The sequence below is a fragment of the Micromys minutus genome, assembly GCF_963924665.1.
Source record: "Micromys minutus genome assembly, chromosome: 3".
NCBI classification, from domain to species: Eukaryota; Metazoa; Chordata; class Mammalia; order Rodentia; family Muridae; genus Micromys; species Micromys minutus.
The window spans coordinates 19,989,948-20,014,807 of record NC_137972.1 but is presented as its reverse complement, the minus strand read 5'-3'; the positions used below and the strand labels follow the sequence as shown (position 1 = coordinate 20,014,807).

General features: G+C 44.2%; 1 protein-coding gene across 1 annotated transcript; it reads left to right on the top strand.

Annotated features, from left to right (window-relative positions):
- Positions 1-34: 34 nt before the first annotated feature.
- AKAP3 (A-kinase anchoring protein 3) lies at positions 35-23,052 on the top strand (the record flags this gene model as incomplete). The annotated part of the gene is made up of 6 exons (XM_080914376.1): positions 35-153; positions 6,246-6,346; positions 7,061-7,171; positions 9,219-9,314; positions 13,279-15,621; positions 22,897-23,052. Exons 4-6 carry the CDS (start codon positions 9,219-9,221, stop codon positions 23,050-23,052), a joined length of 2,595 nt encoding a protein of 864 aa, XP_080770502.1. The 5' UTR covers positions 35-153; positions 6,246-6,346; positions 7,061-7,171.
- Between the last annotated feature and the right edge of the window lie 1,808 nt (positions 23,053-24,860).

The following is a 24,860-nucleotide window of genomic DNA, read 5'->3' as shown; positions in this document are numbered from 1 at the left end:
GAAAGACCCTCATTTTATGGGCTATTACCAGAAAGGGTCAGACAGCACTGCAGGGGTAAGGAGGGTGTCACTGCGCTCAAGAAGTTGCAAAGAGGAAAAAGGTGTACTAGGGTCTGCATTACAGTGGGAGAATTAAATAGAAATGCCGCCAAAGTAAGTGCACGCGCGTGAACGCCGGCAAAGAACACTCTTTTCAGGGGTGTTAGTGTTCACTGTCCTTTTTCATAGAATGCTTACTTAGATGTCTGCACCAATTCAATTCTGCACGTAGGTGACCTCTCCAGGGACTTCTGACCACCTTTTCCAACGCCGTGATCAGTCTCCATATCGTGAATTTGGTTGGCTGGGGTTTATGTGTTCGTTCGGTTTTGAATTTTGTTTATTGAAGCACACTAATCACTAACGGAACCATGAGTTGAGAAGTTATATTTTTGGAATTTTGAAACAGGGTCTCCCTTATGAAGCCCTAGCTGGCTTCAAACTTGTGATACTCGAGGCTCTGCTTCAGGTAGGAGTCACCACCCTGGGCTGATCCAGGGATTTACAAGTGGATTTGAAACGTGAATCTCCTGAAATGTGATATAAAATTGCATGTCATGCTTGACATTCAACTTTGTTTTCTTATGGAAAAACTGCTGGTGACTTTGCCCAAATCAGTTGTTCTTTTTTTTTTTTTTTTTTTTTTTAAAGCTGGGCCTCTTTGAAAAATCTGTGATGTTCTGGAAAGAGACACTTGGAGCCTAAGAATGTTCTAAGAAAATAAAACTACTTGCATTTAAAAATCTTTTTTCAGAGTGTGCTGGTCCATGCCTGTAATCCAGCTCTTGGAAGGCAGAGATGGAGGATAAGGAGCTCTAGGCCAGCCTAGGTGACACCTGAAATTTTTAAAAATTAAAAAGCTCTATTCCAGACATCCTCTTGATATACCTGAGTAAAAAAACAAGTACTTGTAAACTGAAGTTCCCAGAAGCTGCAAGTTCTGAACATTCTAGAAAGGCTGATTGACTGATTAGAATTTTAGTAATAGTAAATAATGTTGCAGATCCAAGGACAGATTATCGTGGGCTATCCTTAGCCCTCCAAATAACCATTTATGATCCACCTTCGTGTGTGCCCTAACATTTTTGTGACCATCACCTGAAAGCTTTTAATTTATTTATTTATTCACTTTACATCCCAATCTCCCCCCACCCAGTAACCTCTCCTTTGAGAAAGGGGAGACCCCTTCTGAGTATCTTGCCCACCACCACCCACACCCTCCACTACATATCAAATCACTACAGGTACATGTTCTCTCACTTCTCACCAAGGCCAGACAAGGCCACAGTGGCCCGGTTAGGGACATGGAATCTACAAGTAGGCAGGCAACATATTCAAGGACAGCCCTCACTCCAGTTGGGGAAACCATATGAAGACCAAACTACACATATGCTACAGGGCCCCTGGTTCAGCCCATGATGGCTCTTTGGTTGGTGGTTCAGTCTCTGGGAGCCCCCAAGTCTAAATTAGTTGACTTTCTTGGTCTTCCTGTGGTGCCCCTGTCCTCTTTGGGATGAAACTCTTTGGGATGTATTAGGGGGCCATTAGCTGCCACTAACCCAGAAGCTGAGAATATCATCGGATAGCCTTGAATGTCCATATCAATCAGGGGGTTCTTGATTTATTATAATTTGCTCACCTCATGCTTCTTCCACACGTGTATCTGAAAAGTGTCTATTTGTAACATTTCTTTGTTCTGTTACTACAAGAACTTTCACTGTTGGACATGGATTTGGGGTAACCTGGATTTGGTCATTCATATTTGACTCCATAATAAACTACCTCTTGTGCCCTTTAAGGGGAGTAACCAAACATACCTTGGGCTTATCAATAAACTGCCTAGTTTGGGGGAGTCATTCTCAGCTTGGTAATTTCTTCCATGCTTAGTGGTGAAAGTGTTCATTATTCAGCTCCAGGAGGAAAGTGCATGGCTGAGAAAGGCAGCTCTCTAGTATTGAGAAGGAAGTGCTTATGACTAGGATGGTAAGCCTTCTCCTGTTGTTTCCTTTCTACTTAAGGCATAAGGGACTGAACTCGGCATCAGACATGCAAGGCAAGTATCTCAGTCCTCTTTATTTTGAGACAGTGTTACACTAAACTGCCAAGGCTGACCTTGAACTTCAGTTCTCCTGAGTCGTTGAGACACTGTGATTACAGGTCTACACCTCCAGGCCCAGCTGATCCTACTATTTATGAGGATTGCCATTTACCCAATTGAATTGGAAAAGAAACCCTTTTGCTCTGAAGCTCGGTAATGCCAAATTGCCTTGCATTTCTTGGCCTCATTCTTTCTTGACTAGAGCTCACAATTTGCTAACCCTTGATTCTGAGACTGATATAAATATTTAAATAGTCTCCACGTGCTGGTAAATTGACAGACCCCACCCCCAGTGTGCATATGCCTCCTAACCGGTGAAGTAAGTGTATAACTATCTCTGAGTCAAGCACTTTTGAATTCAAGATGTCATGGTTGAAAGAGCACTGATTTTAATACCCAGAGTATTTGGTCCATTTTCCAGTTGAAATACCCAACTGTGGAATGGGCACCTGCTACTGGCCTCAAATTATTATTAATAGACACAGGTGACTTAGTGATATAAAGACTTAATGATAGCTCTTTGTCACCTTCAAAGAGCTGTCAGCCAGCAGGTGTGCCTACCTATTCTAACTCCAGGGAAGTACATAAATGTAGAGTACTTGAACTACAGAGGCTCTGCAGACAAACCTGCTTTTTTTTTTTTTTAATGAGAAAGATCAACAATAAAAGTTGGTAGTTGACAAATGGCTTTATTGAAGGATACCAATAATCACCTGCTTTTGAATGTTAGGAAGTTTTTTGTTTGTTGGTTGGTTTTGTGTTTGGTTTGGGGATGGGTATGTTGTTTTGCTGTCCTCATTGAAACTTTGTTCTTTGGTTAGACTGTTTTTGTATCAGGCATAGTGGCTCATGCCTGTGACAAAGTCAGCTGCAGCAGCAAGAGAGATACGGCCCCACAGTTAGGTCAGGTCATCAATTTCGGGATGAACCAATGTGAAACAGGATCCTCTCCCGTGCTGAATTTGTTGGTAATACTCGCTGCTTTAGTGGAATCCATTGGCATGATTTTTCTCTCCTATACTCCCCCTTCTCAAATACTCAAGGAATCAAATCACTGGGAGAGAGCCAGGCCAGACTTGTGGATGTGTTGATAATACTCTGCTGTTTTAGATGAAATCCAGTGGGAAAGTCTTCCCCTCCCGTACACTCCCACCTCACTCAAACATGCAGAATAGGGAAAAGCAAGGCCAGTCCTTCTAACTAGATGTCAGAGCCATAAAGTATATTTATGTCCGCCCCTCCCCTTATCCTTTTTGAGTACTCAATCTCAGGCAGCCTCACATGGTTGCTATAGAGACAATGATGTCACTAGCTGCGATTCTGATGTCACTCCTTAGTCCCAACAAGGAGGAGGTGCATGGAAGGCTGGGGGAGGAAACAAGATCTTCAGCTGAGTAAGAACATCCCAGCATCTTCATTGACTTTAAAAGTATATTCTGGAGTCTTCTGTGGTTCACTATTCCAGAGCTACGGAGGTAGGAAAGCCCACTGGGCTGGGAAAACAGCCCATTTTCTGGTCCCCTGTGGTTAGAAAGGAGAAGCGATGGACAGCCTTTTCCTGCTTCTGCCCAGCCAGTTTTAGTTCCCGGTTTGAATCCTGTGGCAATACATGGATTCCCTCAGCAGCATTCCACCTGCCGTCCTTCCACCTCATGTTTGGAGTTACTCATAGACCTGACCTGCTATCTTAGGCCATTGTGTGGGCCTGAGGGATTCCCTCCTTCCAGGTGTGGTGTTGAGGGTAGCACACAGCCAGCCTGTTGGATTTTCCAGCTGTGTTGTCTAGCTAATCCCACATGCTTCTCTCTCTCCAGGACTCTGAGTAAAACCATGCTGGTATAGATGAGTCTGATTCTTAGCCACCTGAAGCCTCTAGTTTTTTTAAACCAAAGCTGCAGTTAGGCAGCAGAGCACTGGGACCCGGCAACCTCTCTGTAGCTGTGTGGAGTTGAACTGTCAAATATCAACAGGATTTGTTGGGTTTCTACAGTGTTCCAGACACAGAGAGAAGGGACAGAAGGGGAGGAGAGGATAAAGACAGTTAGCAATCTGTCCATATTAAAGTGAATACTAAAATTTGGCTGAATGAGCTTCAAAACATGAAGGATATGAAGGGACCCCCTAAGTCTATACAGCCTACAATTTAGCTTCTTCATGAGCTTAGGAATCTTGAGGAATTAGAAAATGGGGTATGTGGGGGGTGTTCAGGTAGTCTTGTGACGGGGAGTAGAACAGGCCTTACCTGTCTCGCTCAGCTCTCTGTCAACAGTCATGCCCTGCATTCCTCTCCAGTTTGAGGCAATAATCACCTGATGTCCTCCTCCCATCTTTTCACATTGGCAGGTCCTGTTTTCCCCTCATAACTGTAGCCTAGGCTCCTTTAGAACTCACCGTGTAGTTCAAGCTGGTCTCAAACTTACAACCATCATTCTGCCCCTGTCTCCCAAGCGGTGAGGTTATAAGCATGACCCATGACATCCAGCTGTCTCATAGGCATTAGTGTGATGTGTATCTGTATATACATACACGTGCGTGAGAGAAAACATGCATGGAGAGGTCAGAGGTTGATAACAGGTATTTTCTTCAGTTGCTCTCCATTTTATTTGAGTCAGAATCTCTACTGACCAATTTGGCTAAGTAATAACCCCCCTGGAGTGGAGTTACAGATGTGAACCACCACACCCAACTCGTTAGGTGAGTGCTGGGGATGGAACTTGGGTTGTTACTGGTTGATAGCAAGTACTTTAGTGATTGAGCCATCTCCCTGGACCCCCTCATGTGTTGTGTGTGTGTGTGTGTGTGTGTGTAATATGTGTAAGCACATGCACACAAACCTACATGCTCAGAGGCGATAGGATTATGTGTTGCATAGTCACTTGCTGCCTTATTCAGCAGATTCAGGGTCTCTTAGTGAACCTACACCTAGGCTGGTAGCTAGCAAGCTAGGAAGGGCTAGGATCCTGTGTCTGCCCGTGTCTGCCCGTGTCTGCCCACCCCCTTAGGGTTGGTGTCATATGTACAAGTGAGCAGCCACATGTAGCTTTTGAGTTGGGTGCTGGAGATTCGGCCTCAAACCTTGATGCTTGTTGGCAGGTATTATTGCTCGCTGAGCCATCTCCCCTGCCTCATTAGAATTTTTCAGGAACATTTTAAGTCAGTCCTTTGTGACCACAGAAAGTGCCCAATCTCCCAGGCTGAAGTTGCCCATTCGATTCTTTTTTTCTTCTTGGCTTCAGTTTCTCAGTTTATGAGATGAGTGTGTGAAAGGTTTTAATTGAAAGGTAAATAGCAGTTACATTTACATATTGACTTTTTTCTCTGTCAATTTAATAGACAACATAGAGCTAGAACTCCAGCAAGTTATAGCTTTTTTATTTCCTTTGTTTGTGACAACATCACACTATATCATCCAGGGTAGGCTGGGCTAGCTATGTATCTCTGGTTGACCTTGAAATCGGGACAGTCTTTCTGCTTCAGCCTCCTGAGTGCTTGGGTCAAATGCATGGGCCATCACACTCAGTTCCAATCTTCAATTTATAAATACACTTAGAACTTGCCTCCCTTAATCTTTTTGGTTTAGTCTTTTTTTGTGAGAAATGTGTACATTAATTTCAAAATCTGAAAAGCTCTGTGGATCACGTCTGTTACAGCAGTGTTGGGGCAGGAAGCAGCAGGGTCAGGAATTCAAAACCATCCCCAGTTATATTGTGAGTTAAGGTCAACATGAGTTCCAATGAGTCCCTCTCTCAAAAACAAAAATAGCAATAAAGTTGTATATGCTTATGTATATGCGCTGTCATCCAGACAACTTGGGGAGTTTTCACGGACTAAGACAAGCTTTGTATTTGCACACAAACACACACAAAAATAGACTAAAGAAAAACATGGAGTATATGTAAGAGTTTACCAGATAAACTAATTTTTGTAAAAAGAATACTAAACATTTTGGGATGTTCAGTTTTTAGCATTACTAGAACAGGAAGATCTAACGATAAAGTACATTGCTGTGGTAAATTTGTCTAAAAACATTGGATATTAAAAGATTAAAAGGTGATGGCTTACTAACATAGCTCATTTGATCAAGCCATTTCTTTTGTTGCTGTTTCAGGTTCTCCAATTTTAAGAAAGATGAGCTGCCTGGAATTACAAATGGGCAGGACTTTTATATTCACTCTTTCAACAGAAAATTACTAAGCACCAACTTTAAAGGTACTAACTATTATGAGGGATACAAAGATGAGTTAGAAAATTGCTTGTCTTCATGAGGCCATGTAAAGTAGAGAGAATACACGTGCATAGTTGACATGTTAGGTAGGATGAGAAGTGAAATGAATTATGTTGGAGACTTCTATGTTGGAAACTTCGGAGAAGGAGCAAGGACATTCAACTAGGAACTTATGAAATTTGTCATGGATAACTGTGGCTGGGGCTCAAATAAGGATGGGGTTTAGAGGAACATTTTGTAGACACGTGCAGTTAATGCTGGGTAGATAGTCTAAGACGAGATTAAAGTGCACTGATGTCCTCTATTAATGTCTTGGAAGAACTAGGCTAAGGAAGTTGAATTGGATTCATGGCTTATAATCCTATGAGGACACACATTTTTCTCAAACCTCCCCCCCAAAAGGCTTACAAGATGGTTCTCAGATCCAACAGTCCAAGGCTGTCCCCATTCCACCTGCTTATCTTCCAGCTTCCTAGTGAAGTGTGTTTTGATCAGCCAACTGTTTTCATCATTCAGAAAGCCACTCATACTTAAGAAAGCACTGGCCAAAAGTAGAATGACTTGTTATCTGAGGGACTCTCCAGAAGTCCCCATGTCACTTTTTACCCTTGTATGTATTGTATACCAAAACCCATCATTTAGTAATAAGAAAAGTGGAGTTCATATATAAATTTAGTCATTTCTCTCTTTCTTTGCAGAGTCCTTATATATTACATGGCAGGAGGGGTGGGTAGACTTAGGAATAGTGAAGACACCAATAAGGCTCATTCGGAGTCTTCCTTGTATCTCAAAACCCATCCTCAATAAGGGTAAGTGAGCACGTCATTCCCTTACTCTCTTATGCTTCGCTTGTATCTGTCTTAATTGTCGAATGTTGGTAGCCTGCATAAGGCAATTGGTGGTTGTTCTCCACCAGAAGCAACTCGGTTGGGTAAAATATAGAGATGGAAAGACCGTCATTCATAGATCTCATTTTGTCAACATTCTAGATCAAGCTGCTACTAAATCTTGCCTTTCTTGGCTAAATAGTAATACTGTTAATGCATTTCTTCATCCCCATGACACAAGCATTGTATTTTATATAGAGGTGTGATTCATGAATCTAGTATATGGTTAGCATATGATTGGCCCAGACTCCTTCACTAGCACTAGCACTACCACCAAAAAAAAAAAAAAAAAAAAAACATAGCATGAGCTGTTGAGAACAATACAAGGTTTAACGTTATTGGTATGAACTTCTCTGCAAAGTGAACAAAACATTAAAATACAAAGGTAAAGAAGACTACAAAACCTAGGTTGTCTGCTCTAGCTTGCTTGCTAGCACCGACTAAAACCTACCTGGGAGGGAAAGACTTCTTTCCTCTTACAAGTTGGAGTTCACCCAAGACACCTGGAGGAGTTCTGCTTGCAGGCTTGCTCACTTACCTTCCTTATACATCATGGGCCTGGCACCCACACAGCGAGCTGGGCCATCCAGTATCAGTTACCAAGCTAGAAAATATCCCACCGACTTGCCCACAGGCCATTCTAGTGAAAATAACTCCTCAGATGAGGTTCTCTCTTCTCAGGTGTGTCATGTAGACAGTCAACATTGGTCATCACCCTCTCTCCTGGCCCAGGAATTCCCAATACATACTATTTATTAGAATAGCCAGAACACTTACGAGAACATTTGAATAAGATGTCTTTACTGCATTTATTTTGGGGGAGGGGTACCACTTGGCACAGTGTGCATGCATGTGGAAGGGGACATTGGGCATAGGAAAAGAAAGTGAGAGCAAAGAAAGCCTTCCTGCAACTCCAGGTGGACAGCATTGGGCTGCTTGGCCATGCTTTTCAAAGACTACAGTGTGGAATGCAAGGTTTTGAAGAGCGGATGAGACTAAAGGCAAAGGCCAAAGAGGATTTGAACTAAGGATTCTGAGTCAAGAACCATGAAAGTGCAGGTATAAGCAAGTGTAAGGGCAAGTGCCTTCTGAAGAGTATGCAATCCAGAGGACCATACAGGAAGAGAGCAGAGCAGAGTCTTATGAGGGCCATAAAAGAACATGTTAGCCAAGTCATCTCTCCATCCTGGACCCTGACCCCGGAGACTAAAATCCCCCAGTATTAGCTTTTGGAGAGAGGAAGGTCTACTAGTGTAAGTTAGTGCTCTAGAAATGTATGAAGAGCAAAGGTTTCCCCATTTAAAATTTAGTTCATAGAGACAGAACATGTGAGGAAAAAGTAAATTAGCCATTTGGTTACATTTAGTTGAGTGTCTACTGAAAATCAGAGGTGTGGGGAAGGTTGGTAGAGAAAAAAGCAGGACACCATGAACTAGGTTCGTGTATTTAACAGATAATGGAGCACAAACAGCTCATATTGGGCATGAACATCATTGTCTTATTAGGGTTTCCATTGCTGTGAAGAGATACCATGACCAATGCAACTTATAAAGAATATTTAATTGTCCAGTGTCCAGGCAGGCATGGAGCTCAAGAAAGAGCTGAGAGTTCTACATCTTCATCCAAAGGAAGTCAGGAGCAGACTGGCTCCTATGTGGTTAGGAGGAGGAGGATCTCATTGCCCACCCCACAGGGACACTCTTCCTCAAACAAGGCCATACCTCCTAATAGTGCTACATCCTGGGCCAAACATATTCCAAGCACCACAGTCACCTCTAGAGATAAAAACTTGTAAGAAACCATGCTGCAGGTGAGAGCTGAGGCTGGAGATCTGCAGCTGAGTGGGGGTTAAGTAGCGCTTTGCACAGGTCTCTGGAAAGGATGGCTCCTGCTACCTGTATCTATCTATTTCTCCTTCTAGTCATGCAACATTTTGGTGACTTTTCTCATTTCTTTTTAATACCACCAGATGGCGGATAGGGTTGACTGGTTACAAAGTCAAAGTGGTGTTTGCAAAGTTGGTGTCTATTCACCTGGAGACAACCAACACCAAGACTGGAAAATGGTAAGGTCGCCTTCTACATGTAGCAGCACTAGTTAGTGACATTTGGACTGTCATCAAATTCATCTTCTGAAGATGACTAAAATGAACTCATGTAGAACAAAAATTTCCCAATTTACCCTAACAAATTCTTCCGTTTTTGATGTTTGATATTTTAGTCTTTAATTATGTGTTCCTGGAGGCATGACTTGTGCATGTGAGTTCAGGTACCCCAGAGACCAGAAGAGGGTGTGCAGTTCCCTGGAAGCCAGAGCTGCAGCCACCTAAGAGACCATGTGGATGCTGGGAACCACTCTGCCCCTCAACAACGGTAGTGCATGCTCCTGACTAGGAGCCTGTGCTTGCTGCTTAGTGTGAGAAATATGATATGATTAATAAAAATATGTATTACTGTGACAAAATTTTAAGTTTTAAACAAATGCAGCTTAGAAACAACTGTACTCTCTGGGCTGGTGAGAGGACTTGGTGGGTGAAGGACTCACCACCAAGCCTGATGATTCAGGATCAGTCCCTGGAGCCCACATGGTGGAAGGGGAGAAACAACCAAGGAAACTTGCCCTCTGACTTCCACACAAATGTTGGGAAGTAAACCTTGCTTCTAATCAGTTATTGGAAAAACGATAAATAAATGTCCCCAAGGTAGATCAGAAAGAATCCCTGAAATTCAGGATGGCTTAAGGTGCTGAGAAGTCTAAACTCTCAGCGGCAGTGTTGCTGCACCTTGAGCATCCAGTAAGCATCTACTAAATGTTTCACATGGATTAAATGCTTACTGGGGGCCTGGGGTGGGAGGCTGTATCTTTAAGGGTCCGATAAGAAAATAAAAGCCACACCTATAGTTTAGCATTTTAAAATTGTTTCCTGAAAGATACAAGGGAAAGGCTTCAGGATTCTAGAAATGTAGAAAGTAGATAGTAAGCTGAACCTCACAAGAGTCCTCATTCAAGGCTGTTTGGACACAGAAAGGCCATGGTCCAGCTCTTTTCCCCACCTTGCAGTCATATAGGATCCTTGACTGATGAAGGCCGACGATGCCCAGAGAGAGAAATGCTTAAAGGACTCAGTCCCAGAACCCCAAACAAGATGGGTTTCCAGTGAATGACCATAACTGACCTGCACAGACAGTAGGCTATAACACCAGAGACATTCACATATGTCGGGCAGACTTTTCTCTTTTTGATGGTCTTGGGCCAGTGAGATGGCTCATAGGATACAGATGCTTGTCACCAGGCCTGATGACCCGAGTACATGTCCCAGCCCCACATCCTGAAAGGCTGAAAGACAAGAAGTGACTCCCACAGGTTGTTGTCCTCTACACATAAGCGTACATGTATACTATAACTCAAAACTAAAGGTTCCACAATCCAATGCGTTCATCACTGTATCCTTACTCAGAATAATGACATACAATGTTAAGTGACCTATCTGTGTTTATACCAAATCCATTTTCTTACCAATCAGGGCTAAAACCCTGAAAATCTTCACAAAAGACATATAGACTGCCTCTATTAGATGTTTTATCCACCTCTACCCTTTCATATAGAGAAGCAAAATACAAACCAAACAAACAAAATCCATCACCTTTCACTAAACAAGAAATACCCTGGGAGATCCAAAACCAAGAATAAGTTCTGTGATTAACCTTTCCACTTGTGGGAAAACAGTGGAAACCTTAAATATAATTTAAGATGCAAGTATAATTTGGTATGTCTGGCACTTGGAGTTATGTAAGTAACCATTGGAAATTAATAAGAAAGTTCAGGGTCATTTGACAAATGGATTTTCTGAATAGTAATTGTTCCATGTGTGTCGTATCAAGCATTTCATTCAGGGCATTTCAAGCAGGGCATGTGATTCTAGCACTTAGGAGGTGGAGATGGAAAAGGTGGATTAAATATGTTATGATATGAGTGAGCTAGATATGGAAGAGAAAAACAGGACTGAGTTTACAGTTACCTAAACTAAGCTACGGAAACATAAAATCTCTGAGCAGAGAAAAACTAAACCTATTGATAAAATATCTTCTGGTGTTCTTCTCCATGGCATGAGACAGTTTTGGCTTTGAAAGGAGAAAGAATGATTTGATGGTCTCCTTCCATATAACTCAGGATGCTATCATGTAAGGGGGCGGGGCGGCAGGGGGGGAGGGCTGTAGGAGCATCGAACTCTGGAGGAATAGAAATGGGAGCACTCAGTCTCTGAGGCTCTCAGAGATGATTCTATGTTTCCGTCAATATATGTATCCTACAGCATTGTAAAACGGTATTCCAAGAATCATAATCAGATAGTGTGGTAGGCTATAGAGAAAACTTTGCATTTAAACATAGTTATAGACAATATTTTTATAGTGACACACGGGATTTTTTCTACAAGTCTCTTCCATCCCACTTGGATAAAAATTTTGGTGATCATGCCATGAGGCGTGTCACACCCATGCTGGCCTGACCACTTCATTCCATCAGCTGACTGGCATCCTTATAAGGAAGCTGACAGCACCCTGAAGTGGGCAAGTTCAAGACACTGTCTGTGGCAGGCCTAAGCACCATTAGAAATAACACACTTTCTGACCTCTGCAGGTATCCATATGCATGTGCTCATGCGTGTGTGTATGCACACACACACACACACACACACACATGCATACACATGCGCATACACGTGTGCATAAAGAAACATTTTTAATTACTGCTGTGAAACAAATAGTATCCAGTAACATTTTAAGTATTTTATTTTTATTTTATGGGTATCTCTGTGCGTGTGCACCTGATGCCTACAGAGGCCAGAAGAGGGTATTGGGTCCCTTAGAATCAGAGTTACAGACAGTTGTGGCCATCATGAATCTTTAGTGCTGAGACTCAAACCCAGGTCCTCTGGAAGAGCAACAAGTGCTCTTACATGCTGAGTCATCTCTCCTGCCCAAAGGCTAGTAACTTTTACCTCCATAACAAACTAGTAATCTGATGGCATATTAGCCATTTTACAATAAAACAGTATCCTTTTTTAAATGGGCCATATTCGTGGTTATTCCTAAATTGACAGAATTCCTTACATTTGATAGCAAAGAAAGCATAGTCATGTGCATGGTGCTACACTTAGGTTAGAGTGTTTGCCACTGACAGATTACAGTCCATATATATAGATAAGTATGTATGTGCTTATCATAGCTCACATCCACCAGAGAGTTTGTACCTGCACAAAACTAATCATCCACTTATTAATCTTCCAATCATAAATCAATGCATTAATGTTGGTTTGTCATGGGAAGGCACTTAGCATATTAAGATTTTGCTGTATCAAATAATTAGGTACAATTTTCCTATTTTCTGAAATATAGTTATATTAATAGACATAAATTTAAAAACAACAGATAACTGGGTGAGAGTGACGGACGAGGCCTTTAACTCCATCTCTCAGGGGGAAAAGACAGGCAGATTTCTGTGAGTTTGCAGACAGCTAGGGCTATACAGAGAAACCCTACCTTGAAAAAGAAGGGGGAAAACACCCCAAAACAACACACAGTCACACACAAAACCTACCAGATGGATCTCAGGAAACAGATGCGACCAGTACGAGCTCATTTCAGATATGAACACGCTGTGATCTTCAAGATGCGACCGTCAGGAGCAATGGACATGGAATGATATTGTAGCTGAGAACATGGGCTTCAGAGTAGATGGCCTGGTTGGGATTCTAGCTTCATCACTAAGTCATCTTACAATTTCCAACAACTAACTTAACCTTGTAGTTCTTTGATTCTCTCCATTGTACAATGAAGAAAGGGAAGAGAAGCAACACTTAGGATGGTAGCCCTAAAATCACATGTCTGGTATACAGTAAATGTTCAATAACTGTGGATTCCTTCTATTAAGATGCTAGAGCCACCTTGAGAGGCTGGCCTTTGCAGTTGTCCTGAATGTCCCATACCTTTGCTGTATTACAACTGAGTGAAGCCATGTCTGCTTTTCAGGATTCATCAACAGATCCTGTCCGAGTGCTCAGCTGGCTTCGCAAAGACCTGGAGAAAAGTACAGCAGGGTTCCAGGACTCGAGGTTCAAGCCTGGAGAGTCATCATTTGGGGAGGAAGTGGTTTTCCCAGGAGACCAACGAAAAGGTTTCTGTGTTGATTATTACAATACCACCAACAAGGGCAATCCAGGGAGATTGCATTTTGAGATGTCTCACAAGGAGAACCCTCCCCAGGGCCTCATTGCCCATGTTGGTAATGGGGGTTCCATAGACGAAGTTTCCTTCTATGCCAACCGCCTCACAAACCTAGTGATAGCCATGGCCCGAAAGGAGATCAATGAGAAGATTCATGGCACTGAAAACAAATGTGTCCATCAGTCACTGTATATGGGGGATGAGCCCACACCCCACAAAAGCTTGAGTACAGTAGCCTCTGAGCTCGTGAACCAGACAGTCACTGCATGTTCCAAGAATATTGCCAGGGACAAAGCTCCCGGCTCTGGAGACAGAGCCTTGGGGTCATCACAGAGCCCTGGTCTAAGATACACAAGCACTCTGAAGATCAAGGAGAGCACAAAGGAAGGCAAGTGTCCAGACGACAAGCCTGGCTCTAAGAAATCTTTCTTCTATAAGGAAGTGTTTGAATCTCGGAATGCAGGAGATGCCAGGGAGGGTGGGAGGTCCTTATCCGGAGATCGAAAACTGTTCAGGAACTCGGACAGGCCCGACGACTTCTCAAACTCTGTCAGTCAAGGAATCATGACCTATGCCAACAGTGTGGTGTCCGACATGATGGTCTCCATCATGAAGACGCTGAAGATTCAGGTGAAAGACACAACCATCGCCACCATTCTGCTGAAGAAGGTGTTGATGAAGCATGCAAAAGAGGTCGTCTCCGATCTCATCGACTCCTTCATGAAGAACCTCCACGGCGTCACAGGGAGCCTCATGACTGACACAGACTTTGTCTCAGCCGTGAAACGAAGTTTTTTTTCTCATGGAAGCCAGAAGGCCACAGATATCATGGACGCCATGCTGGGCAAGCTATACAATGTGATGTGTGCCAAGAAATTCCCTGAGAACATCAGGAAAGCCAGGGACAAGTCTGAGAGTTACTCCCTCATCTCCATGAAATCACGGGCTGGTGACCCAAAGCTTTCAAACTTGAACTTTGCGATGAAATCAGAATCAAAACTGAAAGAACATTTGTTTCCTACATGCAAGGAAGAGAAAGAGAAGACATGTGCTGAAACTCTGGGTGAGCATATTATTAAGGAGGGACTGAACATGTGGCACAGGAGCCAGCAGAAATCTCCTGGCTTGGAGCGTGCTACAAAACTGGGTGACACCCTGCCGGAGGTCTCCTTTCAGTGTCCAGACCCTTGTGAGGTAAACCCTCTCAACCAACCTCAGCAACCAGAGACTTTTGAAAATTTTATGTGTGAATCAGACTCCTGGGCCAAGGACTTGATTGTATCCGCCCTGCTTCTGATTCAGTACCACCTGGCACAGGGAGGAAGGATGGACGCTCAGAGCTTCCTGGAAGCTGCTGCCACCACCAACTTTCCCACCAACAAGCCTCCTCCTGCTCCTCCCATGGTTCACGATGAGTGCAAACGTAAGGCTCCTCCCCATGAGATATGTGACCAAGAGCAGACGGAAAAGAAAGATCTGATGAGTGTCATCTTCAACTTCATCCGGAATTTACTCAGTGAGACCATATTCAAGGGTAGCCGTAACTGTGAATCCAAGGCTCATGAGCATAACATTAAGGAAGAAGAGATCAACATGTGTGAAAGGCCTGTGAGTCCATGTGAAAAGTCTCTTAGCCCGCCTGCTCCGAAATTCTGTGAGGAGGAGGAAGAGGAGGCCACTGGTGGTGCCTTATCTGGGCTAACCAAGATGGTCGCCAACCAGCTAGACAGCTGTATGAATGGGCAGATGGTAGAGCATCTGATGGACTCGGTGATGAAGTTATGCCTCATCATTGCCAAGTCCTGTGACTCTCCCTTGTCAGAGCTGGGAGATGAAAAGTGTGGGGATGCCAGCCGGCCAAACTCTGCCTTCCCAGATAACTTATATGAGTGCTTACCAGTCAAGGGCACAGGGACAGCTGAAGCCCTCCTGCAGAACGCCTATCAAGCCATCCACAATGAACTGAGAGGTCTGTCAGGACAGCCACCTGAGGGCTGTGAAATCCCCAAGGTGATCGTCAGCAACCACAATCTGGCTGACACCGTTCAGAACAAGCAGCTGCAAGCTGTCCTTCAGTGGGTGGCTGCCTCAGAGCTCAATGTCCCTATTTTGTACTTTGCTGGTGACGATGAAGGAATCCAGGAGAAGGTAAGAAAAACCAGAAAGCTTTCCCATTAGTTAACTTGGGTCTTATGATCTGTGTATTTTCTGAATGGGAACACAGCTATAGGGAGGCGAGATCAGACAGAAAGAATTTGAAGATTATGCCTCTCAGTAGAGGTAAGAGTAAACTGAGATTAGATCACAAACAACCAGAAACACACCAAGAGGGGGAAGGAGAAATGGAGCCTTCTGCATTTCTATATTTATTTATCTTACCAGGAGCACAAATGAAAATTCTCAGAGAGACTCGGTATAGGGATCAGACAAAAGTCTGCACTTGAGGCTGCCTTTTTATCATGGTTCTATACCTGTGGCTCTCTGCTAGCTAGTTGTAGTCACTGGGCTCTTGATCTAGAACAGCCTGTATACTGTGCTGTTGGACATTGGGATGATAACTAAATAAATCTGCTGCTTAGCGTTCACAACAGAGAGTCAAAATTTAGGACTGAAATTAGGGTCTGAAACAGATTTAGTCCTGATAAATCTGTGCAGGTCCTTCCCAAGTTCAGCCTTGCATGTAGGAAGTCTGTGATGTAAATGTGGATGGTCCCAGTATATGTATGGGAGAGGGATGAGGTAGGATGTCAGTAGAGGGCCTCACTCTTGTGCTCTGTAAGGCTGGCTTCCTTCTTTCTGATGACTTGGGGAACATGTAGGCCTGGGTTGAAACTCCGTGGAGTCAGAGGAGGTATATCCTCTAGTCCTTGTGTTCTGTCGTTTCCCATTTGAAAAGTAGAGTTTGAATGTAGACTGGGGTTATCTTAGATTATGGGTTTTCTTTGGGGCTTCTCTTTGCCATGGCCCTTACCTGGTGAGGAGCCAGGAAGGCCTATACGCAAGGTACTTCATACCACTTCCCTGCTTGCCTGCAGAACAGATCCACTGCAGTACGTATTTTAACTTAGGCTTCCAGCCTTTGGCCATGTTTTCCTATCGTCTATCTTTTGTTGATGCCAGACAATATTTCCTTAGTTCTTAGGATTATTTAATCCTAGTTGATCTACAGTGCTGCAGGGAGTCCAAGAAAACTGAAGAACAACTTTCTGTGATGACCCCGAGAGAGACAAAGTACTAGAGTCTCTAGAGTGGAGAATCGGCATAGGACAGAATGAGTGGCTCACAAATCAGTGGCCTTTGGTGGCCACCCTCAGAAGTGTCTCCAGAGACACTTGGAAGTTAAACCAAAGGAAGGGGCGTGGGATGCTCTAACCATTTTGGGTTTCATTGTTGGTTTTTGTTGTTGTTGCTACTGTTGTTAATGATTTTTTAGGCCTAGGAGAGACAAAAGGGAGACAGGTTCACTCTCTAGCACTAAGCACAAAAACTATCCTCTTAGAAACCAGAAGACATGGAGGGGAAAGGCTTTCTCTTTTAATAAGTTGGGTTAATAACCCCTGATACTGGGAAAACACAGAATCACGTGGTGTGCAGATTAGATTGCATCAATCCCAAGCAAGAGCCAGACTGAGCTTCACTTCAGTGAGGACGTTCCTCCCAGTCGTAGCAAGACTACAGTTGTTACTCAAAAGGCATCATAGAACATCCTCACATGCAGCCTCCTTCCTGACCTTCTGACACCATCTTCATCTTCAGCAGTATACCCAGCTGATACGGCTGCAGATAGCCTTGGTAACCGGGTTACCATGTTTGTTGGACAGCCAGGAATATGTAGAGTAAGTCAGCTGTCATCTTCCAGCTCTGACACTGGGCCCTCTCCAGCTCTGTGTCCTTCAGTGCCTCCAATCCATACACCACAATTATTTTGGTCCACAGTGGTCAGCAGGAGGAGGGGAGAGTATATTCTGGCAAACATTTTAGACAAATCAACAAGCTAAAAGCAAGCACAGCCTCCATGTGAAAAGCTTCTGTTCTGTAGCCATCTTTCTATCCACACAGCATACACAGTATATTCTGCTGATGAATCTTGAACTAACGTTCTGTAATCTACTTGTCTGGATGGGAAAATAAACTTGTAGACTTTTTACACAGCATCATAATTCTGGAGAGAAATATATCCTGTTATTGAAGGGCCAGTAGGAGGGATGGTCAGCAGCAGTTTAACTTCTCCACGGTAGAATGGTTGGTAATATGTACAGCAAAGAAACTATATGAAATCAGCTGTTTTCTTCTGGAAAGACACTGATGTATGCAAATGGCATCATGCTGATGCAGCTCACTGAATCTAAGACTGGGGTGCCCAGGAACCCAACTGCTTTCAACACTTTAGAACTTATTTTAATAGGATGCAAGATCAAACCCAAAATGTAAAAAGATTGAACACTGAAAACAGTGTCTCTTCATCAGATCACTTCTCTGTTGCCCTCTCTGCAGAAAAGCCAGACCTATCTATTCCTGGGGTGTTCTCCAGAAACACATATGTGTGTACATGTAGAGCTAATGTATACCTATGTCTTTTTTTTAGTATAAGACATGCATTTATAAGTAACAGAATATACATGCAACACATATAATCTATATATATAAATACATGTGATAGAATTCACATGTATATATGAGAAAAATACGTACATATACATACATGTACACATGTATGTGCTATATATGTGCCTTCATACATATGATAGACTATACATGCATACACACATAAAATAGGATACCCATGCACACATATAACTTATATAGATGCATATATTGTAAAGGTACATATTCTGCACCATAGAGAGTTTTCATGATTTTGTTCCATTTTGCTTTTTAATTTGTTCTTTGAAACAGGGTCTTGCTGTGTAGCACAGGCTGGCCTTAGGTTCTGTGTAGCCCAGGCTGGTCTCTAACTAGAGACTCTCCTGCTGTTGCCTCCTGAGTCTCTGGGGTTTTCTTTTGATCTCACCATATATATTTAATATCTAAGATAGTTTTCCTTTGAATATTTTCTGGGTTTTGCTTTGAGTTTTCTTTTAGTACTTTGAGATTTTCAAAGTATTTAAGACTGATCTTTTTATTTACATTTGCACATAAGGTGGAGGGAAGGCAGGGAGGTGGGTTTTTGTTCTCATTTTCTGCCCTCCCCCCAACCTCCCACCTGGCTTCTGTCTTTCTGAACTTTCTATTCTGTGCCATTGAATTGTCCATCTGTCTATTCTTAGGCCAACGACTCTCTTTATTGTAGTCTTGTGAATTTTAAAACATCTAAGACTGAGGACTCCTTATCTGCCTGTGCCAGTGTTTTAGGTAGTTAGTTGAATTAGTTTTCTCACAGCTGTGACTAAATGCCTGACCCTCCCCACCCAAAAAAAAAAAAAAAAATGGAAGGAAGGAGTGGCTCACTGTACCTTACAGTTTCCTAGGGGGACAGCCCCTCACTGCAGAGAAGGCATAGAAGCAGGAAGTGGAAGAAAGTGCCTTCCCCTGCGACTCACGATGTGTATCAGCTGAAGGTTTCACAGCCTTCTCTAGCAATGCATCCCACAATGGGATCCCACGGACGTTCACATTCAAACCTAGCACTACTCTTCCTGAGCTATATCTGTATTACCCATTCCTACTGAGGGAAGAGGAGCTACATAGTGGGCTGGAGACTATCCTGGGCTACATTGTGAGACCTTGAATTAAGATGGTGGTGGTGACGGTAAAGTTGCCATTCAGGTGGGTTTCCACTCCCCCATCTTCCTCAACATGTCTTTTCATTTACTATAGGAGTCATAGTGAAAGATCATTGTGGATTGATTTGATTAACATAAATGCAAATGACTAAAGACCTTATGTACTCCTTCATCCATTTGTGTTGAGTCTTGGTACAATCCACTGCCTGCATGTCTGTGCAGATCTCTTGCCCACATTCTGAGGCTGGTGTTTTATTCCTTGTTTAGAGTTGAGATTTGTTTGCCTGTTTTTAGAGACAGAGTCTAATGTAGCCCAGCCTGCCCATTCCCTCTATTGCTGAGGATAGCCTTGAACCTCTGATCCTCCTGCCAAGTATGTGTTAGGTTCTAGTGCTTGGTTTACAGGTGTGTGGCACCGTGTCCAGTTTATGTGATGCATGAACTAAACACAGGGCTTTGTTTATGATAGACAGATGTCCTACCAGCTGAGCCAAACATCCTCCACCCAAAGGTTCTACGTTCTAGAAACAAGTCTTTTGTCAGACACAGCTCTCAAATGTTTACTCTGTGTGAAGAGGACTCTTTTAAGGAGCAAACATCATTTATGATGAATTATCTGATTTCTCAGTTTTTTTTTTTTCTGTGTGTTCCTTGTCTTGTTATAACCTCATTACATATGTAGCTAATGATTACTCTGGGCTTCTCATCCTGCTTCTGCCCCAGGGTACTAAAGCTGCATCTTTTTATCTGTCTAATAATATAAATAATTTCTACCTAACTGGTTCTTCTTTTCCGTGTCTTTGCTAGGCAAGGCATTCTACCCCAGCCCTTTCCGGTGGTTCTTTACTGCATGCAGTTTTGTCCCCAGAGGACACTTGCTAAGTCTGGAGACATTTGACTGTCACAATAGAGAAGACAATTGCTAGTGGGACAGAAGGCCAAGCACATAATTTAACACCCTATTAAGCACAGGACAGCTTCACAGTGAAGAGCTGTCAACCTGTGAAGGAAACAGTACAGACAGGGCTAGCCCATCCTAAGCTCACTTAGGCTTCCCTCCTTGTTGTCTTGTGTCAGTGAATGTGGCTCACATGCCCCTGTGTCTGTTTGTGCCTGTGTGTTGCAGTTGGCTCTTTGTGTTTCCTCAGTGCTGGCAATGAAATTCATAGCTCCATGTATACTAGGCTGGCACTCCTCACTGAGTTCCTGCTCCACCTATAGGTGGCCTGTTTTGAGTTAGCTTTTGCATACCAGTCAGGAAGGGAACTAAATATATTCCTTCACATAAGAATGTGTGGGTGTTTATGACTTACTCCTGAAAGGCCAGTAGATACCCGACCCCTATGAATTTTCCAGCCACTTCACTAAAGGGTCAGTTGGTCATGATGTTGGAGCCACTTGTTCTAATTGTGGTTGTCCTTCTTGTTTTTTCCTTCTGCCTCCTTTTGGGTTATTTGACCATTTTCCAGTGTACCATTTTAATTTCCCTGTTGTGATATTTTAGGGGCTGTCTTGATTGGTTTGTTTTCTTTAAGATGTGTTACTTTGTAACCCAGGTGTCTGTGTTGTTAACTCCTATCTTTAGGAGTTAAAGGACCATCACCCATTTGCACTGAGAGCCACATCTCTTGCTTGGTTTCCAATTGCTTTGGGTTAACGTGGTTCTCTAGTGATTCTTCTAAAACACATATGCTGGAAAGGAGTTCTCTTCTGTTTGTGCTGGAGACCAAGCCCAGGGAGTGGCACACACTGTCTGAAGATTCCTGGGGTGTATTACTGCTGGATGCGGAATTCTGCTTTGACCTTTCTCTTCTGTAAGTCCGTGTATGTGTGTGTGTGTGAGAGAGAGAGAGAGAGAGAGAGAGAGAGAGAGAGAGAGAGAGAGAGGGGGAGAGAGAGAGAGGGAGAGAGAGAGAGAGAGAGAGAGAGAGAGAGAGAGGGAGGGAGGGAGAGAGAGAGGGAGAGAGAGAGGGAGTTGGAGTCCTGCTCACAGGCTCTGCCTATCACGTCTTTGGTCTTCAGTATTATTTTTACTCTTTCTTCTGAGGTTTCCTCCATCTGATGCCCTTGCTCTAGCCCAGCGATACGTCACTTGAGTCACTCAGGCTGGCTCTGCACTGTCTGTAGGTGGGTTTGAACAACTTGCAGAAGCTCTGCCTTGGTCTTCCTGATAACTGAGATGACAAGTTTATGCACCAGGCTGGCTTGTTTTGTCGTTTGTTTTTTTGGAAACTGGACTAACCTAACCAAGCTGGCCCTCACTTCGTAGAACATGCTGCTCCAAACGTAAAGAGATACTCCTGCCTCTACATCCTGAGCCCTAGAATTCCAAGCAAGCATCGTCACATCCAACAAAACTTTGTCTTGCTCATTTTAAGAATACCTACTTCAGTTTCTGCTGTTGGGATTTTTCTTTCTGGAAAAGTTCATGGGTCAGGGCCATGACCTATACTTTCTATGCATGTCTACAGTGTAAGCAGGATGTACGAATAAAAGCTTATGCCCAGAAAGGTTTGCTGCCCTTAGGATGTCCGTTGGATGACAGTGCTGTGTGTCCATGGCTGGATGGCTGCTTCAGCCCATGGTCTTCATTGTCATCCTCCTGAGTGACTCAAGCTTGGGAAGAGAACTAAACGCATGATTCTGAGACCTGGATTTCCCAGGAGCATCACTCTGGCAGGCCCCTTCACTTTCTCAGGCAACATCTCCTGAGGTGGGGTCAATCCCTGATGTACCTCCAGCTCTGACACTCTAGGGTTCTGAATTGCATGGGAAACAATCCCATGAGACTCAGGTTGGTCTTAGGACAACAGAGGTGTGCTACTGGCATGTCCTTTTGCCATGTATGACACAGCACCTGACAGTGGAACTTAGGGAGGGGGGCTTATTTTGGCCCCCAGTTCTGGAGTGCAGTCACTCCTCCATGGTAAGGAACTCGTGGCAGCAGCAGCCTGTGGTCAATCGCACCGCCTCCATAGTGCGGCAGCAGAGGGTGGCGAAGGGGCTTGCTCAGCTAGCTTCCTTTTCCCTGTGATGTCTGAGACACTAGCCTCAGGAACGCTGCTGCCCACATTAGGGCAGGGTCTTCACACCTCAGTGACCCTAAACTGTGATTTCAAAGTGGCTCTAGGCCCTATCCAGTTCCTAATCAACATAAGCCATCACAAGTGGAGACTGTTTTCTATGAGGGTGAGCATAGAATCTTAGAACTGTTGGGGAACAAGAGCAGTGTTGACAAATGCTTACTTTGAAGCACCATCTTGGAGGGAAAATGAAGTCAAGGGGTTTGACTTGGTGAGAGATCACATTCTGTATCGTGAACGGGGCATGTGGATTGTATTGTGGACGATAAGAACAACTTCCTTATCAACAGCGGCTGTAGCTGAAGTGTTCCTGGGCTTGGGTTAAGTGTTAAGCGTGCACAAGGTGCTGGCTACAGTCCTTGTACCATAAAAATTAAAATCCATTTGTTTGGAGTTGAGACGTGGCTCATGCCTAGCCCTTGGGAGGTAGACACAAGAAGATCAACAGTCTGAGGCTTCCCTTAGCTACATGAATCCCCGAGGGTTTGTCCTCACTCCCGAGTCCCTCCTACTTCAGTTTTCGGGGTCAGGTGGCTCCTTGAGTCCGGGCTTGCAGGTCTCTCCTGGTCTGTTTGGGTCGGTTTGCTCCTCCATCACCTTCTCTCTGCTCTCCACAGCTGCTTCAACTCTCAGCCACTGCTGTGGAGAAGGGCCGCAGCGTCGGGGAGGTTCTGCAGTCGGTGCTGAGGTATGAGAAGGAGCGACAGCTGGATGAGGCAGTGGGAAATGTCACGCGGCTGCAGCTGCTGGACTGGCTGATGGCAAACCTGTGACGGGGCCCACCCGGTGTTCCCACCGTGGGCCGAGTCCCCAACCCCTCAGCCCCCTCCCTGCCGCACAGAGCCCTAAAGTTCCCTCCATTCCACCCACACTAGACACACCATCGAATGCTACTCACTGGATTTTGCAGATTTTCTTGTCCATGCGAGCAAGGACATAAATTAAAAGATTACAGTTAAAGGGCAGCGTGGGTTTGGCTTGCATTTGTGAGGAAGGTAAGGCTGCAGCCTCCCTGAGAAAGCCATCAGATGGAGGAGGGTGGGGACAGAAAGGCAGAGAAGAGTGGCCAGTCACTCACTGGGTCCCCTGCTGTCTCGAGTGGTGAGCTGATTAAACCGGTCCCTTAAAATTAGCCACAATTGGGCTTATTTTATTTCATTTCTTTTAAAGCCACAACAACCGTAAGAGATTTTGACAGCCAGGGTCATTCACACGTGTTGTTCACGTGCCCTAGTGTCCAGTCTGCACAAGCTGCAGATCCACTGCCACCCCAGCTCCACTCACAGCTCAAGGTACAGTTGAGGCAGCCTTGGGGCAGTCGGTGTGGCAGATGGAGCCAGTAAGATCTCAGTTTCACCCCAGTGGCAATATATATATATATATATATATATATATATATATATATATATATATATATTATGGTTCTACTATGCTGTGTGGGGGTGCAGGCCCTCAATGTAAACACTTGGGCAGCAGAGGCAGGAGGATTACATCCAGTGCGATCTAAACTACATTTGTGTATGTATTGATTGGTGGGCAAACATGTCTGCCACAGCCCAGGCGTGGAGGTCAGAGGGCACCCTGTAGGAATCAGTTCTCCTCTTCCCTGGCAGGGAAGAAAACCAGAGCATTTCTCAGGTTTGGCCGCAACCATTCTTCATCGTGCTCGCCCCAATTTTTATTTTCTTTACATTTCTTTATTGATTCATTTTAGAGGATGCAGCTAATGTTTCTTGTTGTGAGGTGGGGTCTAAAGTACCCTAGGTCACCCAGAGCTGTTGGAACACTGTTGCACCCAGCCTTTCTCTTGGGTGCTAGGGACCACACTCAAGTCCCCCCCCCCCCCGGGGCTGGGGGTGAGGGTGAGGCAGGCCTAATGGATGAACAGGGATCTGAGCTGTTCCCCCACTGTACAAACCAATCAACTGAAATGATGTCAACCACCATTTTCAAACAAGAATTTGAGGCCAGGAGCACAGCTCAGCTGATGAAATGTTTGTCACATGAGCATGAGGGTCTGAGTAGGCCAGGACCAATGGAGAAGACCAGACGTGGAGCTACAGAGATGGCTCAGCAGTGAAGAGTATTTGATAGCTCAGTTCCCAGCATCCACAGCGGGCAGCTCCAGGGGATCTGATGCCCTCTACTGGACTCCTTAGGTACCTGCTCACATATGGCAGGTTTGCACACACGAGTGCACGGGTGCACACATATACACACATATGCATGCACTCTGATAAAAATAAACCATAAATAACCTGGCATGATGGAACACACTTGTAATCCCAGCACTAGGAAGGCAGAGCTCTACTTCGTGGCCACCCAGTCCAACCTACTTGGCAACTTTCAGGCCAGTGAGAGATTGTCTCAGGAAACACCTGTGGTTATCTTTAGCCTCTGTGTGCACCTTCGCACACACATACACATATCCTTCCCTAAACTGCACAGAAGCAGCAGTATTCCTTTATATGCGTATAAGCTGATACACACAGAGGTAAATTGTACACGAACAGAATCCTGATTGACATAGATTGACAAGAAGATCTGGTTTTTAGACTTCCATTAACGAGGCTGTAGCATT